The 20,879-nt window shown below is 38.9% G+C and overlaps 1 protein-coding gene across 1 annotated transcript in view; it reads left to right on the top strand.

Moving 5' to 3' along the window:
- si:ch211-127i16.2 (probable flavin-containing monoamine oxidase A) overlaps positions 1 to 18,573 on the top strand; it is a 35,296-nt gene extending 16,723 nt beyond the window's left edge. The window contains exons 9-12 of the mRNA XM_068705935.1: positions 7,052 to 7,210; positions 9,125 to 9,211; positions 10,920 to 11,020; positions 17,891 to 18,573. Coding sequence (XP_068562036.1) covers positions 7,052 to 7,210; positions 9,125 to 9,211; positions 10,920 to 11,020; positions 17,891 to 18,227 — 684 coding nt within the window. The 3' untranslated portion in view covers positions 18,228 to 18,573. The remainder of the gene's footprint in view (positions 1 to 7,051; positions 7,211 to 9,124; positions 9,212 to 10,919; positions 11,021 to 17,890) is intronic.
- Positions 18,574 to 20,879: the final 2,306 nt, after the last annotated feature.

The raw sequence follows: 20,879 nt of genomic DNA, 5'->3' as shown, positions 1-20,879 counted from the left end.
TTGAATATTCCGATTTATTCAACCTAATTCATAAAATAGAAAGCCTGTAGCAGACAGCAGTCAATTATTTTGGTACAAGTTCTTTATAGATCTCAACACTTTGTTCAAAATCACTTCTAGCACACAAAATTTGATTTGTTGAATATTTTCCATTTTGCACTCCACAGCCATACGATTAATCAACTAAATGCATGTGCTCCTTGTTAGATTAAATTTGTCTACTGTAATGAACAAAATGTCATTATGTCATAGATTTGTGCCTTGGTGTTTTGCCAAGATGCATTTGAATTATTTTTGTTTATTTGATACTCTCTTTCTCAGTGAGCAGTCTTATATATGATTGGAGATCTTTTAACAAAAGTTAACTACAGTTATGAATATTTTTTGTCTGCAAATTGTAAAGCAGGGGCCTCAAATGATTGATAATGCTGTACTTTCCTAATAAAATATCATTGTGGATGAGTGTAAACATTCCTCTGACATATGGCAGGTAATGATGGAGGCAAATGCAGAAAATACACATAAAGCAGAATTAACGAAGAACAGCAGCCTAGGGTCAGAAAAAAAGGAGCACTGAATACTGATCAAGGCGAAGCGAGATTAAGCCACAACCAAGACTGACAGCAAATAACTTAATTACTGACCAAAACAGGTGCAGACTATCAGATTTAATTATGTAAAACAAGCAAAATGAAAAGCAACACAAGTTGTGTCTGAATTTAGTCTCTAATTATTATGTAATTCACTACATTTACCCTCCGCAATTTCTTTTTTAAGTGTCCACATTTTAAGTGTAAATTTATGCAATAGAGTTCCCACAAAAATGTCCCCAATCAAAAGTCTTTTGTGTCTGTGGCAGGGTTACCTTGTTTTGTTGACAATCCCACAATACATTGCTACCCATTCTGAAAATGCTAAAAAAATTGCTAAAAATTCTTTGCTTCTAAGCCTGGTTTAATCCATATAAACAATGCACAGTTTGGAAGTTAAATTGTTGTGATTATATTAATAACCCTAACTGAAACATATCAATATACTCAAGTCCATGTTTCCTAAAATTATGTTCTGAGAGAAATTAGGTTCATTTTTGCACCTCATTTGCTTGAAAAAGCTTTGAGATAAAGATACATCCAAGACTAAGCACACACTAAATGACAAGACAACTGAGTAAGCAATTACAAACAAGACAGAATCTGTATGTTGGCAGGGTGATGTCGCTGCCACTGTTCAAACTGCTCTATCTCACTTAATAATGTCTTTGTTTGTCGATCAGGTGATATCGTCTCTGTTTGCATCCCTCCTCATGCACAATTTAAAAATGCATTACAGGAACGGAAAACTGATTACATTTTTTTTTTTTTACATTTTTCTTGTGTAACAAATAGGCTACAACTTCATTTGTTTATAAATTATCCTAAAATCCTTGAGATGTCCTCCAACAAAACAACATTGGTCATCCAGTGCATTGAGATCTAAGACTATCTCACAGGCTCTTATTCTTTTTGAACACTGTAGTGATATAGTCTACATTTTCACAGTAAATGTATGGAAGGATCAGATATTTACTATCTTATATATTTACTATTTATATCACTTTTGAAAAGTACTTTAGTCCATCAAAACTTGGGTAGATGGTGTTTTAAAATGCCACTGAATTGGGTCAGTATAGATTTGCATGGCCTCGTCTATAAATAAAACATTGACATTATGTCATAATGTAAAAAAGTAACTGTGTGCAATAAAGCTGTGAGTGTACCATCACTCAGATACCACTATAGTTTAGACTGTAAAGTGGGGCCTAGGTGCTACTACACTCGGAGCTGAATGGAAATGGCATGCAATTCACTCTTCCTGTTCGCTGAGATCAGAGCTAGAACCACTCCAGTTGAGATTCAAAATGGCACAAGTGCACAGTGCATAGAAACAGCTGCAAATAAAAGGACATCAAGAACCACCAGCAATGGCTATTGAAGGGAGAGGAAGAGTGAGTTTTGTACTGGACACGGCTGTCTTACTCCCTGCCTGAAACATGTCAAAGAAAAGTGGTTTAAAACCTACCTCTCACTAAAATCCATGACCACAGGAAATCACTCAGACACTTTGATAGCAGATGGCAGCAGACACCTCTCTAGAAGATGATGTAATAAAACTGAGCTGAGTGAGCAGTTCACTGGAACGCTCTTGTCCCATCTCTTGTGCAAGCCCAAGGACTTTGCATTTTCAGCAGAAATAGTTGAGTCTGCAGTCCTGCCTTGGCTTATCTTCTCCACAGTGGAGGACAATCCTAGAAGCACCAGCCTGTCCCTCTCAGGATCCAAATCTTGAGAGGCAGCCTCAGGATAGGCATCACATCTGTCTCTTCACTTACCTCTGGCAATGCTCCCCAATGTTAATTTTTCAGGGCAACGCCCGCAGCAGCTGAATCTCCACATTATATGAAGCTGAAGTCTGGATGTAAAACACTGAACAAAAGCAAATTCTACAGCCTGAAGGTGCCTGTGCGTAGCATGTAGGTAAACCCCTCCTATCCCTGTAGTGTATTATTATGTGATGGCAGGTCAGGCTAAAGATGGCAGAAACCTGTCTTGATGTATACAAAATAAAATTAAAAAAAGACAAAAGGTACAATGTTGCAATTATAACCTGGGAGGTAACTGAGGCAGCTGAGCCAAGAACAGTGATGGTGGTGTTTGCAGAACTACAACCGTGTCCAGCATGCTGTGCCTCTTCTCCTCAGTGTCTCCTGTGGTCTAGAGTTGGATGAAGCATCATACTTCATGCTTGGTGATAACTCAAAATAGTAGCTCTTAGGACAAATGTCCTGTGCAAAAAGGGGATAGGTTTGGCCCTGAAGAAATAATTTGAAAGAAACTATCTATAATTTAGAGTGCTTTTGCTACTTCAAATATATATTTTTTCATTGTAGAGTAACATTGTAATGCAAGAATGTTCTTCTGACATCAAAACTTGGGAGAGTGAAAGCACAGTGCAACAAAATGTATTTTTTTTGGTCTATTTGTTAAGTTTAATTGATATTTTGTGGTCTGAGCTAAAATTCTTCAAACTAAGAAGTAAACAAGGTGTACTAAGACAACTGGAATATTAAATACATTTCTTGAATGAGTATTTATCTGATCAAGTCAGTATTTCTAAAAAAAAACAATGCATCAGCAAATGTAAATGCATAAGCACATGCACACACACACACATTCCTCCAAAACAATGATACAAATATTGTTAATATAATTCTATTTGTATATCTACAAATTTACAAAGTGAATATATGCATTGTAAAAAAATGTCACAGTAAAATTTTCAACTGATACTCACTCAAAACAGTCAGTACTCGCTAACAGCCTTGGTCACAGGTTCCTCAAAGTCACTTATTATTACATGAGGCAGCAAGGCTGCCAGCAGGCTATACATAGCATGTGCAAGAGAGACAAATACTTATTATTTTATGAGACATTTTTATTACATTTGAGGGTATCCTCCTATCCTAGGAAGTACCATAAAACGGTCTTGACATTTGATGTTAAAATTTGTGAATATTACCTACTAAGAATATATATATATATATATATATATATATATATATATATATATATATATATATATATATATATATATATATATATATATATATATATATATATATATCATATTGTCATTTTGGCTCTTTTTATTCAGTTCTCCTACAACATTATACTTTGATTATACTGTATGTTTTGTATACAGTAGTTTTGTACCACATAGTTACTCTACACTGTATGACATGCATTCCTCACACAGAACAACCGTAACTTCTATTTATTCCCTGTGCTGGGTGAATTCTTCTTTTTAACATTCTGCTGGCTGTATCTATAATGAGAAACCATGGCAAAGGGAACGCAGTCAAAGCCTCAGTTTATAATTTATTGCAACACGTTAAAAAAGCTATTTTCTAATTACTACAATGAGTGACTTCAATATTATTTTCAGCGACTCATCCTCTTAACACAAGCTGGAAGAAGTAACATCTGTGTCACATAAGCGACCGTCTCACATCCCATTTGCTATCCATTCACACATTAGAACCGTATGGTATGGTAATGATTGTTCCAGGTATTAACAAACTCCCAGACATTACTAGTAAAACTGAGTTATGGCTTGTGAAAACCTTGATTGTAAAATGCATGAAAATAAAGATTAATGGTCTTAACCATATTTATTTGGCAAGCGGCCGTTCAGTCAGGAACACTCTTGTCATAGATTTTTATCAATTTATTGCAACAAATGGAATTACAGTTATACTTGGAGCAGCTGGCTCCACTTTTAAAATGCTCCCTGGATTAGCCAAGCAACTACTAAGCCAAAACAGTGATGTGAAATATCTAGTATGTGTAGCAGCCTGGCAACTTGAGCAGGCCTCAGGTGCCAGGTGTCACTTCTTAGGAGGGATGCAAGCATGCATCCCAAGAGAGGTTATACTACCTACCTAAATCAAGCAGTGAAATCCAGCCAACCACTTTCAATTTATTATCATGCATGGAGGTACTAATGCTACTCTCCAAGGTAGCACTCATAGCCTTTTGAGCTGCGATTATCTCCATAATTCCTGGGTGAACATAACGTTCATAAGCTGCTGACGACCACTGACCCATAGCTTTCAGAGCGGATGCTGGGACAAAAACAGCTGCGGCGCTACACCGATGTGGAACGAGTGAGAACTGTATAGATGAGGAGGGAGTCCACATTGTTTGCGGAGACAGTCAGGTTGTGAAGCAAGACCTTGATGTGGCTTTTACTTTGTCGGTCAGAAACAAGACAGCGGAGAGAGGAACACCCAATTGCTTAAAAGTGCACTAAAGCATTGGTCTGATTGGGACTGTGGATAATCCACAACTAGGAAGTAATTTAATAAATGAAGAACAAATGGCAATTTGCAGTTATTCAACAGTATCCAACAAAGTGCTTCTGAAAGGGTATTGATAATACAAGGGTTACTACAACAGCCAAAGGTTAGTCTGACCAAAAAATACTTTTCATTTCACCATTTGACGCCAAAAAGGTGCCACTGCAACGAATGGATTGGACCTTGATGACGTCTTTTATATCAGTCTTCCGTAGCTTGATGAACTGAATTGCATTACTGACAGTTGCGCAGAATATGGAAATATGCGCGAGAGGTACTAGGCTATATTAATACTTGGAGCGCTATCATCACACGTATTTTACCAGAATAGTTTCTATCAGCAAATTTGTATTTGCTATACCTATGGGATTCATGTGAAATGTGGAGAAGGGAGGTCTATCATAAGGCCCGATCATGCAGCCCTTCTCGACTTCTTTGTCAATAATTTGTCCACACGGACCTGGGGTTCTCGTTTAAAATAATGAACAGAGGAGTCTGGAGAGTTTTGTTTTTCAAAGTCACTTTTCCACTGTTCGGTTCCTCACCAAGAGTGGTGAGTAGCCTGTCCAGGCTGAGATTGCTTCAGAGTCGCTGTTTTTGGGCAAAGGCTCACTCTGTGTGAAAAAGACCCACACACAACACAGGAAAGTGCCTGATGGCCTGTGAAATGTCTGCTTTTGAGCGCCAGATGGACAACGAACCAGTAGCGTGTATAACCAGATGCCTATAGCTTTCACTACCTTGTTGTTGTCAAAGCTTTGCCAGCAGCACGGTCCTTAACATCATTGGTGTAGAAAGGATCAGTGAGGAGGGAGTCACATTTAAATGGACCACCTTGAGGTGAGAGTGGGCTGTGATTGGTGTGTGACCGATTAGAAACGATGATTCAATTGGCTGGCTGTCAGCTGGTTACAGCCGGGAGCGTATGACTTCCATGTCCTACATGATCTAACGCGATGCTTCATTTATACAAGCAGGATAATGCCCTTTGAAGTGTCCATAATCAGGAATTAATGGCCTCCCCATTGTCCAATCATTCCTTAAAATATACACCTCGTCAGGCATTATCCCTTACATAACGCAATAGTTCAGATGCTTTTTCACTACCGACTTTGATTCTTAACCACTGCAAAGCAATAATAAAAGTACATGTATTGTATGTTCTCTATTCACTCTATGAAAATGATTGATCCTATCTAACATATGCAAAATTCAGCTAGTCTTAACACCTAAAAGTGACTTGCATGCTTAACATCATCAAAGGTTAGTTTGAAATATATTCAGTCTACATTTCCAATTGTTTTAGATGAGTGTTGCTGTTTAAGCTTAATTAGGAGAACAGCATATGCTGATAGTGGTTTCCGGGCTTACACATAAGACAATGGAACAGATGTTTCGACTTGCATTATATGCCGTTATAATATTCAACATTTTAGTTGTAAATTCACAAATGAACTATTAATAGTGTTGATCCCTTTGAAGAGATTATTTTTGTGGCCAGCTAATTGGTCAACCAATTAGCTGGTCATTTGGTTTGTCATAGAGAATCATGTGAGAAGCTGTCATTGGAAACTATTTGGAAAAGGGCAAGTACATTCAAAAAAGAATTAGCAGCAAAACACGTCTTTTTCTTTGAGAAATGCCTTCACTGTTGTTATTGCTCCTCTTCTACGTGTCGCATCACACACACCTAAACCACGCCCGTAGATGTCAGTAACTCCTCACAGGAAGCTGAATGGTCCGGACACTGGTAGTCTAGACAAAAACGCATCAATGGAAGCCTGTCAAGATGGATTTTCGCGTGATCTTGTGAGAATCCAGCTGCTGAGCACGATGACAAGAATGCTGGCAGAGTAAGGCAATTTAAGAAAATGAATTGCCCTCAACTACAAATGTTTTTGAAATTCAACATTCAGCATTAACGTTTATGGAAAGTGATTAGTGAACCAGATGTGAATGCTGTGTTTATTTGAACCTTTGTGTGACAATAAGGTTCTGTTCAGCTTTTTGGTGCAGTTCAATCCCTTTGGATGGAGGTCTGCAAAGAAAGAGATGGCACTCGATATAACTTGTGTACAAGTGATTTCTAAATGGGTTTTGTGCTTCTGCAACCACTGATATATGATGAAGCTGTGAACTATCTTTGTTTCTCTACAGGCTTTTTGGAAGGAGAAGGGCTTCTCTGGGGAAATTGTGGCAGGATCCTCCAGTGGGTGTCCATTCTGTGTTACCTTTGATGCCACCAGCCCCAGTGGTAATGCTGCATTGGTAGGCTTCATTGCCGGCCAGCAGGCTTCTCAATGGAGCGCTGAGGAGGTAATGGGTTATCAATGTGGAGACAGATTTAAATGATTAGTGTTTCTCTATAATTTGAAAATGTCATATTATGTGCTTATGACACAGCTTTTCCCCGGGTTATACTTTCCATTATAATTCATTAGAATGGCATGTTAATGCATAGAAATAGTAAATGAGAAAAATAATTGATGCAGATTTTTTCCATCATCGGGTTGATATGTTGTAATTATATTTAGGTTGATAATGGATATCAGCTATGGTTGATAGGCACAACTTGTGGAAGAGCATGAAAGATTCCATTACCAAGAGCTAATCCGGAACTTGCAAGTCTCCTGGTGAGGTGACAGTTTTCAATAGCTTAACTCTGGGCCCCGTAGTTATTGGTCATATTGTTGGGGATTGGACCCTTTAAACTGGTGTGTTGGACAATTGAGCACTACAGGGCTCTGATGACTCTGGTCAGAGTCATCAGTTTGATCTCAATACTTTACTGCAACATTGAAGCATTACAAGTGGTAAAAAATGTACAGCAAAGTGGTGCATATTTCTATAATTTCAGAAATAAAGAAAAAAGAAAAGAAATGCAAATATGTGAGTTGTTGCTGCTGATAGCCAGCATTAACTAAATCCTATAGCACTTTATTAAATAACATAAATTGTTGCAGTAACAACTATTGTTATCATCCCACACATTGAGACTCACATTAACTGTGTGTACACAGTTATACAGAGCAAGCTAGGTAGGCTAGCCAGTTAACTTAGTACCTAGCGAGGCTAGTTTCTGAACATGCCAATTACTTAAACAACTGTTTACCGGCATTACCACGTTACAATGAATACACTATCAGCTAAACAATGCAATGTCATGAAATACAGAGAGATAAATTAGGTATTGTTAATTTAATGCAACAGATTTGGTAGGATTCAAGCAGGCTCAATAGCCATATGTTGCCGATTGATAAGGTCACTTTTCACATACTCTGCTTCTACTAACTCAATACACACTTTTCCCGCACTAAACTTACATCCTCTCCTCTTTCCTTTCCTTGCTTTCGACTGCGTTGACATTTTCATTTGGTTCCAGTGCTTTCCCGTTACCTGAAAAAAACAAATAACATCTAGCCTTGTCTCTAGTGCTGTTTTGGCATTTCAGTCATTAGCCTGACTTACTACAGAGCTCAAGCACAGCCGTCTCCCTGCTGTGCCATGAAGAACGAAGTGCTAAATAATTAACTTCCACATGCTACTTCACTGCTAAAGAGAGGAAAGTGGACATCAAGGTTACAATTATACGCTCTTTGTGTTGTTTAAGTTGTGACCTCAAGATTCAGCTGTATATATTATCTTTTCATGCCGTGTTGGATTCACTATGTTGAACTTTTAATTCGTTGATTGTTTTTGGTTTGCACAGGTGGAGTTATCAAATGGCATTTTCCTACGTAGTTTTTATTGGACTTTTAGCTGACACTATTAGCAGTCCTGCAGCAAATAAACAGTGACATCTTTTCTTTTTATGAACTTCCAATAGAAAGCAATTTGGCACCATGCATCAATTCAATCACTTGGTTTTTATGAAAGGATTATACCAAGAAAATCCAAATTATAGCACAAGGGTGTGCTGTAAATACAGGTGATGTGACATGCAGATGAAGATTCTTAGACAGTTTTGCAAGATGCGTCAGCATGTTTTATGCAGATCTGTCCTTTTGGTCCTCAGGCCTCAGCTGCTCAGTACATAACTCACCACGTTTCCTAGTAATAACCAGCAGGTTGACCATGCTTGAGTTATTCAAATTGGCTGCTGCTTCCTTTGTCCAGCTTGGACTGGTTTCTTGAATATGCATTAATATTTCTGCAGCCGGCTGTTATATTTGTGATGAGAAGGGGTAATGTAAGTATCATGTTGGCACAGGCGTTTCCTTCTGTTCGCAGGGTGGGGAGAGAAGAAAAGCTGTGCTTTCCAGTCTGGTTAAATACCTAGGTCGTGAGGCTGCATCTTTCATCCACTATGAAGAAAAAGTAAGTAGTTCAGTGGCAGACTGTCTACTGTAATAAATAAAAATAATTTGGTTTGAGGCATTGTTTTTTAGTGCCAAAATTCATAGTCTCATTTTATACCCTGTATCCCATGAGGACAGCCATGCTGTGTTGCAAAGGCTCGCATATCTGTCCGTAAAACTGAACCCAATTGATTTTATAGTGTAGAGTGATGTATACTGAGAAAATCAGTTGCTAAAAAACAATTGCTAGTAAGCTTTAGTTTGATAATAGTTACAGTGTAGTCTAACATTACAACGCAAAACAATTTTAAAAACGGGGCCAAGATGGGTCTAGCAAAGACCTCTGATAATTACATTTCTATTACCTTAACTTTGTAAAGGTAATATATGTAGCAATGTAGTTGTTAATCTCTCATATTCATGCAGCTAAGGCTAACAAGCTAGTAAGAAGCTTGGCAATATGCTGCTCTGCGATGCTTGCCATCTAATGTTAAGTCTGTGGTCCAGTTGCTCCCGCTTGCCGGTTGGTGCCTTCACTAATATATACAGTATATATAAATCAAACACAATTTTACTGACGTTAGAATTTCACTTACTGAAAAACTGGAGCACTTATTCAATTAACCGATCAATTTATCACATTAAATCGCAAAAGTGAACGTTACAACTCCAGTAAAATCTACAATGAGTAGAGCAGATGTAGTAATGTTTCTCGCTCACTCACTTTTTGGGAGCACTGGCCTGTTTCAGCAACTGGCTGGTTGTATTTACTGAACCTACATAACTTTTTATTGCACCTGGGCTTAAGGTAATTCTTATTGTTGGACCCCTGTCCAACGACGAGGCCTGTGCTTGACTGGCTAGAGAGTTAACAGAATTAAGCGTATCAAAATAGCACCTACAGACAGATATTATTTAACACATTGTTACTATCTTTAAAGTGCAATATTGCAGTCAATATCGCAACGTGTTGACATCGCGCGGGAGATTAGAAAACAACTAAACCAATATGTTGTGCAGCCCAAGCTACTAAAAGCGCTAATACTACTGGAATCAAACATATTACATGCAGAGGAGATATTTTACATTCCTAATGTTTACAGAAGAGCTACGTCGCTCCATTAAATGAAGCACAGCATACCTAGGCTGACTGTCATATTAGTCATGTAGACATATGGGTTTAGTCCCCGGACAACTCACTTCACTGTTGAAAGGCAAGATTATAAGGAAAATTGCCCTGAGGAAACTCAAGGCAGTGTTGTTGTGGGAGACATCCCGATTTCACTTTGTAAGGACTCAATGGGAACAACCTTTTATAGAACAACAATGACTAGAGCTTAGTGAAGAGAAAAACAGTGTAAACAAGTTTGGTTGGATTTTATGGCAAATGGGCACCAAAGTTTTTCATTCCACTCATCTGAAACAGTCATCTAGTTTATGTTGACGAGCCAACATACTTATTTAATATTTGTATACATGTTTTGAATCAAGTCATGTGATACAAACCTACAACACAACAATTGCTATTATGTGATATTAGATTTTTTACTTAAAATAGCTATCTTAAAACAACAGACACACGGGGCGCACAGTTTCCAGTATTGTCTGAGGGGGGTGGGGGGCTGTGCAATGTGCTCAAATTAAATTAGACTAGAGAATTGTCGATTGTTGATTACTGTGCCATTAAATACAAGTAAATGCCATTTAACTTTTCTGCTGGTTTACAGGACTGGGCTAAGGAGGACTACAGCGGGGGCTGCCCTGTTAATGTCATGGCACCAGGTCTGCTAACATATTACCACCCTAGCCTGAGGCAGCCCTGTGGCAGGTAATCACCCCACTGATGACAAATACACCACAGCATCACACCTTTCCATCTCCCTAGACCCGAAAGAGTCACCTTTCTTCCGGGCTCCCACCACAACTAATGCAGGATGTGGTTGAGTAAACCCGTGTGAGTCTCTAAACATTTTAACTCTTTGTAAGAGCTAAATTCGAGAGTTCATAGTTCAGTTAGATGACAGTATGAGAGATAGTGACTGCGGATGCTGGATGATCATGCTATATTTATATCCCAGAAATAATGTCTCTACCCTGCCAACCTGGTATTACTCTCGAGCACACAATGCCTACAAATCATTGACACGAGTCGTGGGAGTTATTATGCCTTTCGCTGATTGATGCGCATTAGTCCAGTTCTAAAGAAATGACGGGAGGTCGTCAGCAATGGTGTTCTCATAGGAAAACTTTCTGTAATCCATTTCTAATGGCCTGTTCAGAGATGCACACGGCTGAAAGAATGAGAGCGAGAGGTGGGGAGGAGGAATCAGGTAATGTATTTCCATAATGACATTAAGTCTGTGGGGAGCAGAGGAAGCTCATTACATAACGTGACTCAATCAGCAGCATGGAGCAGTAGCCCTTATCCACATTCCTAACCCATATAGAAAATGGATCCTCAAGGACATGCTATGACTTTGACTCAAACCCGGCACGTGTAATGAAGACAAGCCCATGCTTGGTTGACGAAATTGCTGCTGATGCTTCAAACACAATGTATATAATAGCATGTCGGATTCCAGTAGAGTAGGTAGATTATGGAATTTTGTTTGGGAAAGTATGAAACTCAATACAGTGTCGTTTTTATTTAAAAAAAGAGTCATAATCCTCAGTGGATGCTGCCTGAGTGCTCAGTATGAAATATTTTTACACAGAAGTCCTTCCTACTCAATTTTTGCTGGGGTTAGAGAGTGGAGACAAGAAGGAGTAAGAAGAAAAAGACAAGAACTCAGAATATATTGACCCCAGTGGGTTCATGCTTTACTGAGTTAACAACTACGACATGCATGCAGAATACACTCTGCACTAACTGGAGTTGCTTTGTAGGATGCTGAAATGTTTCAAATCCAAAACATGGTTGTTTGTTCTGCTCCTCACATTTTTTGGATTATTACTACCAACAGAGAAGGATTAGTTCAGTCAACCTTTGATACAAAGAGTCTAACAGAATACATTTAAAATGTATAAAACAGGCTTTTTTTTTTTTTTGTTACAACATTCCGTTTTTATATTTTGTTATTTCAAAAATTGGTGCAGAGAATAACAATGATTTGTCATAAGTCTAGTTATGGCACCTAACTGATAACTATAAGTGGAGCTCTCCACCAGAGGTCTACAGGCTTAGCACGATATTCCTGTGTGACCACACAGTGAAGTTTGGATCCATTCAGTTATTTCAGGATTAGTCCTTCTCCGTTCTGGCTTTTGAAGGGCAGCAGCAACTCTTCTCCTCATCCTGAAACTCTAGAATGATTCCTCAGGGTGCCCCAAAGAAGTAGTGTTACAATATGTTGATATCATTTTTTACAGACATATGCCTCTTAGACAATGCCTGATCTTTACATCCCAATGTGTAAATCAAAAGCCTGACTGCACACCAACATACAAAATCTCAGCAGGAAATGATCATTACAAACACTGTCCTTTGCATAGCGTCATAGCACAATGCCTTGTACTTAATACATGTACTCCACTGGGCCATTTTTGTGCAGATCTTTGCAGTGAATCAACAATTTAAAGGCTTGTTCAAAGTGGCTGTCTACACATAGTTAGGGATCTGAGCTGCACTCAGCTAAGATCAATGCTGATATGTCCATACAATCTTTGATTTATAATAAATACTAATAATAACAAACATATACTGCCAACAATCAATACTACCTTGTTTAGATTAGATCATAATTAAGAGTACGGTTATCTTTATGAATGCAATTTATCAAAAGACAAGAATTGTCACCCTAATCTGTGGATCCCCTCAGCTCTATTGACTTTTAGAGTGAGTTTCAACCCACTTATTTACTATTCACTGTTTTCACTCTCACTTCTCTCCTTGCGTAGGCAGCTGTTTTCAGCAAAAAAGCTTGAATAACCCGCTGTACACTACCTGCTCAGCACCAAACAGCAGACAGACACAGTGAGACTACTGTAGCTGGTGAACTTAGTGGAGCATTTAGCAGCTAATGTGCCAGATATTTGGTGTTGGTAAAAGCCAGAAACATAGATAAAGTGATCGAATGTTTGACAAGTTGGTCATATAACTTAATGAGGTGATGATATGTCAATGTTGAGTTCACACTTCCCCCAGATGGCCAAAATAAATAAATACAAAAAGTTATTGTAAGAGTAGGTTTCTTGGTCAGCTCAGTGTTCAAGAGTTGAAAGGTCAATAGCAGATGAAGGAAATGGATTGAAGTTCAAAAAGGTTTAATCGCAGCACTGACCTGAAGATCTGTTGGCAACTGTGTATAGAAGCCTAATCCCTACAGGGCATTTGCACCATAGTATGGACTTAAAGAAACACCATTCAAGAGGTCAAATATGATAAACACATGGCCACAGACCTGCTGCACAAATCTCCTCCACATATTGATCTCTGAAACAGACTCAGTGCAGCAACACTGCTTCTAGAATTTGCATGAAACAGCCTTGAGAGGATCCCATCCTGCCAACATTGTGATTGTCATATGCCAATACAAAGGCCGAAAGTATAAAATCATGAAGTGCGATCTGTACCACCACTCATACAACAGCCAGTTATATACCAGTACAAAATACAGAACACAACCATGAAGCATCAGGCCTAAGTGAGGCTGTGACTTAATGTGAATCACATGAACATCTCTAAATATCCATTCATGATCCTTACACCAAAAGTTGGCAACATTATCCGCCACACAGAAACTTAGTAGGACTTTGTCAATATGACTTTTAGGGAAGTATACTTACAGTAAAAGAGATGAGATGATTGTGCCATATGTCTCACTGGGAATGCTACTGACGAGACTGTACAGTCGGAGCAGTGAGGAACCGATTGCAAGAACACCAAACACCGGATCTTACAACAGATCTTAATTCACAACATCTGTTGAACCGCCATATAATCAAACACAGTGGCGCATTATGTTGGCAAAAAAAGGATGCACCGCAAGTTAATTAGTGTCCACCATTGTACTCGATTAGGTCATCATGAGGACAGATATACTGTACACACCTTTAGTGTTTTGGTCATTGATTACAGATACTTAATTACTGAGTGTAGGGAAAAGAACAAAATTAAGCATTGTGTCTCAAGTAATAACTACAATTCAATCCATCAGACACTTCATATTTCCATATAGAGACATTCTATTTTAGAACAAGTAACACCAGTTTATTCTACAGAATGCTTGGGTCACTGTGATAAAATGCTTGAGAAAGGTTGATGACAGGATAGAAAGAAAGCTTTAATCTTCAGAGAGTCTGTATTTGTGTTTAAAGTGACAACAATGCGGACCGGTTTCTTTCTAAATCCATTTTGTTCATTTGCTGTTACAGTATCTGACTCAGCCCACTGGGAAATGTGATTAAGTTGAACACAGCAGAACAGTTTGTATACAGCGGAGGTCAAAATGATATCCCACTAGCTCAGAGGGATTCTTTTATCTTTATTCCTGGTTTTGCAGATTAGATTAATCCAGTGCGCATTTCAGGAAATCCTCCACGTTGGAGACTTTGAATGGTAGACCAACATAATCACCTACTTTATCCTTTCCTTACAAAAACAAAAGCATTGCATTCATTTTCACAGAGCACTGAAATCAGTTTCACTTAGCCCAAGTCATTGTACAAACACCTATTTAAACAAGACACTAATCAAGTCCAATCAAGAACACAAAGCGGCCATTTTAAATTTGACAAGCTCTCACTCTTCTCAGTATTATGCTGCTGCTCATTATACCGTTTACTGCCACCTGCGGTGTATGTTGCTGTTATGGTTGAGTTGATTGATATCTCCCTACACCACTCCTGCCTTTTTTATGTATTATTACCATACTTGGTGAAAACATTGCTTCCCTTATTCGTTATCATTTGTGTATAGTCTCATTAGGTTTGTCGTACTCCTAGCCTAGTCACCGCTGTATAAATCCATTACAGAGCACTCTGAAACAAAAGTTTACAATCCTGTGTCCAGGTCCTATACTTGGGGTGACGTCAGGCATCTTCAACAAACTCACTTTTTAGGATCAGTTTGAGGAGACCAATCAGGCTACTATAGCTCTCAGTGGCTAGACAGGTGGTGTGCATTACCAACTCCAAGCTTGTTGACATGTTGCCAAAAGGCCTTTCAGTCTGGGGTCGAATTCTTCTTGGATATTCTGCTGATGAAGTCTCAAGTGGCATCTTTCAGTAGGCTGGACTGAATACTCAAAATGCTTCTGAACATTTCTCATGGCAGCTTTGGCACACACTGAACCTTTGTTTACTCCTGACTACTCATCCAATTTCTTGTTTGCACCCTTCAAGAATAGAGTTGGGTAAACTCATGGTTTTGCTGGTCCGGTGTGCGAGCTTAAACTGGTTTGATTTTATGTGAACCAGCTGAACTGACATTTGTCATTATGACGCGTTCTGGCAATTAAAAAAGGGGATTACATCAGCAACCTGCCAACGGTGTCATGGAGCCAAATCCAACTTGCATCGCCTAAGGGATAAGCAATATGACAACATGATTAACATAATATGTTTGTTTATAAACGGACTGTCGCTGCTGAGTCAAGTGGTAAAATTCAGTATACCTATGCGGTCTGGTGTTTGGCTTAACATCAAACCAAAACTTTTACTCTGGCCTAACTCCACTGAATAGTAACGTCCCTTTATGAAGTTCATATTATAGCCTGCTTTAAACCACCAGAGAACATAGAGTACTATGAATTTGTGTAACTTCAAAGGCATTGACCCCAACCTCCACACATTGGGTTGAGGAGCTCCTCAATGCCCTCTTTCCACCACAGAGGACCTGTTAGTTGGTTTCAGGAGCTCCTTTAAAGTGTTCTTTCCACTGCTCGACAATATCTCTAGAACACAGCCTGACCCATGCCCTGCTTTTCCTTTCTGAGTTGTCTAACAGTTTGAAAGTACTTCCTGGAGGGCAACCAAAAGTCCTTCTCCATAGCCTCCCTGAACTATTCCCACACCCGGGGTTTGACTTTGGCAAACCCGGCCACTCGGATTCCATGCCCCCAGCCTCCCCCGGGATGCACAACATTCTTCCGGAGGTGGGAAGACCTCACAGATAGCGGCCTCAGCCAGACATACCTACACTAAACGTTTGGGTTTACCAGAAGTCTTCCCCAGCCATCTGACCACCAGGTGGTGATTAGTTGAAGGCTCTGCTCCTCTCTTCACCACAGTTTCCAAGACATACGACAAATATCAAGGTGCAAAAAATGTATATTTATTTACTGGAAATTGAAACACTCACTTTCAGTAAAACAATGTTGTTATTTTGCACCTATGAAAAAATTATTTACAATGTTAATGGCTACCAATGCAATTTGACAGAATATAGGGCAACATTGTAACAATGTTACAATATATAAATTAGGACATTTTTAAAAAGGGCAGTTATCCCTATAGAAAAAAAATCTATTTTTTTATGTGAACTTAAGTTATGATGGAATGTAGGCATTAATGGCAAGCAAAAAAAACATCATAATGGAAAACATAGGGCCCTAGAGAAGTGTGTACGTTGAGTCCAAATGAAGCATGTTGGCTGCTGAGGCCTCTAACACTGATGTGTGGAGCATAAATTAATCATCAAGGATTCTGGCCAGATTAAAAATGCTAAGGGGAAGTGTGCTTCTCCATTCCTCTGATTGATGTGTATTCACAGGGTTGGGAGCTGCTATAGTAGTACAGCATGATGGGCTGCTGTCCTTCGAATGAGGAATTAGTGGAATGTCTCGTGTCCAAAGATGTAAAAGAATAGAATCAGTCAGTGTGAAGCAGATACCGAAAGTTTGATCCAATTAGCTTTCCTCAGTAAGGCCGGTATTACGTTCTCCAAAGACTTATACTGTATTAATATATTTCCGTGGTTTATGCTACCTATGCTCTTTTGTTTGTTTTTGAATTTTAACATCTTGCCAATAACAAAGCCCTGCAGTCTGCACACTCCAGCTCTGCTTTGATAGCGTTCAACTCAAAGGCTGTGGACTGATGTTGAAAACAACCTTGGGCACCATTGACAGAAATTCAAGGAGTAGCAGTATTTGCAAGATAGTTTTGTAAAGAAAGATAGGTCATAAAAGTAGCAGACTGCTTTTAAGGAACAATTAGTGCATATGCTGTGTGGGTTAGGGTTAGGGTTAACATTAGCGTGCATTACTTCTCTTGAGATAATGCACTGACAGTGAGCATGATGTCAGCAGTAACGTTAAAGCTGTGAATGTAGAGATGTAGTACACAGTTCAGGCTGTCGGTGAACAAATCCTCAAGACCTGAAGCTAGCGACAGCAACCTACCAGGTTTACTTAAGGTGGGCTGACCTTTAGGACCAGCGCTATTCTTATTTTAGTGACACACACACACACACACACACACACACACACACACACACACACACACACACACTTGACCGCTGGGTCTAACAACTTTTCTGGTGGAAACCTGTATTTGCAAATGTCAGTGAACAGAGAGATGATGCCAACAGCTTTACATGTAATAATTCAACTGATTGTTAATAGCTTAAGATAGTATATAAATGTGCTTAAAGGGATGCAATTAATCCAATAGGAAGATAGAATTAGCATGTTTTTTTCAAACAACAACATAAGACTTTGTGTTCAATATTTGGCTCACTGATTTGCTTGATTCACAGGATCCATTGGGCAGGCACAGAGACAGCCACCCTGTGGTGTGGGTACATGAGTGGTGCAGTACAAGCTGGTCAGCGAGCAGCTGTGGAAGTACTGGCCGAACTCTGCCCCATGACCCTGACCCAGGAGGAGCTGCAAGCAGTTCAGCACAGTTTTACTGTCAAGCAAACACCATCGTCTAAACACACGTACCCGTCCACAACCAAAGCTATGGTCGTAGCAACACTGGCAATAGGTGCAGTCCTCTTGCTGGCTCAGAATCAAAATGCATTGCTAAAGGTCAAAACTTACTTAACGAATGTATTTTCAACAACCAAGCAGAATATATTCCTATTGTAACAAAAACCTATAAAACAAGTGTTTGGTTTTGATTAATGAACAAGTTAGTTTAGCTGGGGCTCCCATGAAACGTTGATCTGCATACTCTGATATCTGACGTTTTTTCTTTTTTGGCTGGAAAGAAAAGTTGATAACTAATATCTTTTTTTCTTTTTCTTTTCCTGTCCTGTTTTTCATATACTGCGTATTTCATAGAAAGTTCAACTCAGTTAGATTAATTTGAATGATATCCTATAATATCAATTCATAGTATAACATTTGTAAATTGTGGCATTGTTTAAAATGCCACAAAATGTTTTATATTGACTTAAAGTGTGCAGAAAAAATACAAAGTGCTTTTAAAACAGTTGAGTTATGTGTTCTGTCATTGTGTGTCTTTAAAGATTATAGTCAAATTATCACTCTAATACTGATCATATAATTTATTTAATTTTCCAGTGAATACATTACATTGTTATTATTCTACATTTCTTTCTTTTAAAGAAGGCTTTTAAGTCTTTTCCCATTCTTGTTAGATTAAAATTAGAATTAGAATAAAACCTTTGAAGGAAAATAACTGAATGACTCCTGAACCCTCACTTACATTTTTCTTGGCAACTTTAATGATTTGGTCATGATGAATAAGATTTGTTTTCCTATAGTTATACCTACAGAAAGCAACTTGAGATATTCACATCCTATCTTATTTGCTTTTTTAACATTGAACATTGTGACCAGAAAATTTAGGTTGTGCTTGTAAGCTTTGGGCTTCAGAGGGATTATGTTGCGTTTAAACCACTTTGCAGTGGGAAAATGGAGCTTTCGTACGGCATGCCTCGCATTGTTTCCCAGCGAGCCATAAAACCTGCTTGAGGGGCTTGGAGCAGAGCCACACGCGGGTCTGTGCACCCACAAAACCACCCAACAGACATTCGAACAGGCAAAAGATGGATGAACAAGTCACACAATGATAACGTCCCAGAGAAAGTGATTTAATCGCTATCACTTGATTGCACAATTGATTGAAAGGATTTTGTCAGTCCTCAAACGCCCACTGATCATAGGACGGTAGGCTGTGACTCCGTTGGCGCCATTGCTGGCTGTTTGTCTTTGTTATCACTGGCTTGCACTGGATCAACTGCCTGTTCTCCCTGGTTTCATTAAAGCCAGTCCAGACTGAATCAAGACCAAAAGCTCAACATCACCAACATGTGTACGTTTTTTTTGCACCACTTGGTCTCTGATTTGATCAATTTTTGATTGACAGTCACAACAGTAATGGCTGTCAAGTGGGGATTTGAGTTTCTGAACAGATTTCCTGCAAAAAGTTTTTTTTTCTGACCTTACACTATGAGACGAAGGGTAAAGCAGATTCCTCTGCTATTTCAGAGACTCTGTGCTGTTTAAAGGTTCCATCAAATGGTATATGTTATTGCCATCTTAACTTAAGGCATGCATGCCATAATCTTACCATCTGGGGGAATGGCAGATTGCACCAAATCAGTCCCTGTTTTGTTGTTGTGTGTGTGTGTGTGTGTGTGTGTGTGTGTGTGTGTGTGTGTGTGTGTGTGCGTGTGTGTGTGTGTGTGAGAGAGAGAGTGTGAGAGAGAGAATGCACTGTACTGTACATTTAATGTGTGCATCCACCGTCGCTCTCTCTTTGTCGCTCAACAACTCACTCGCTATGTACATTGAGCTACTCTTATACCAACGACATATGTAAACATGGGGATTACACCTAAAGCTTTGCCGTGGCCATTTTCACTGAGAGCATCGGAGCTTGAACACTCGTTCACAATGCAGGACTCCATATGAGCGGCGGCAATTAGCTAGCCAGTATACAGACAGAGATTCCATTCACATGATAGGTATTGATAGAAGTACTGCATTGGTATCACTTTAAAGATATTGGTATGGGTGCTAATTTTTTTTAACAATACTCAGCCCTAGTGCGACCTAGCAATATGGCTTATGAATAGTTGCTTGATAGGTATAATCTTGGCAGCAATATACAATATGTATCTCAATATGTTCATATCTTTTTCAAAATAACTTTGATTTAACCCTTTGCTGCTTTCCAGCATGATCATTGTAGCAAACTAAAATAATCTAAAGGTGGTTCTGAGGTGGTGTATTGTAATTCTGAAGTCTGATAGTACTCAAATGATTCAAATATAAATGTTCTATGAAATATAGTTTACAGGCGGTAAAAAAAAAATGTCATTTAATTGTATTTATTATTTAATATCTATTCATTTTGTAATTTACTTTTTAAAATGTATTAATTATTGATGGAATGACTGATTGACTGAATGTGAACATTCACAGAACATTTGGCGCTTAGACTCTACAGGGCGATTTGTAATAGAGGGGCGTCTGCCCTGAGCTGCAGCAAGATCAATCCCCCAGTGGGGGATAATGATGAATCTGCGACGACTGGACGGTGATTATGAGGTGGAGGCGCGTGTGTAGCAGCAACGTGAAGGTACTACAGACAGAGAGACAATCATACTTAAAAAAGAGACAGCAGCAAGATGATAGACTAATGATGTAAAGTGTGTCGTCGTGCTATTGGATAGAAGGATCAAGCTGATCAGAACAGCTGATATCATGATTGAAAGCACCAAACAATGACTGGAAGGAATATGAGTAAGCATGCATGAGAGGAGTTAA

Source organism: Cebidichthys violaceus, unplaced genomic scaffold, assembly GCF_023349555.1.
Source record: "Cebidichthys violaceus isolate CVI_PGR_0920_01 unplaced genomic scaffold, fCebVio1.0.p SCAF_12, whole genome shotgun sequence".
NCBI lineage: Eukaryota > Metazoa > Chordata > Actinopteri > Perciformes > Stichaeidae > Cebidichthys > Cebidichthys violaceus.
Note: the sequence above shows the minus strand (reverse complement) of the source record. Positions and strands in the feature narration are given on the sequence as shown.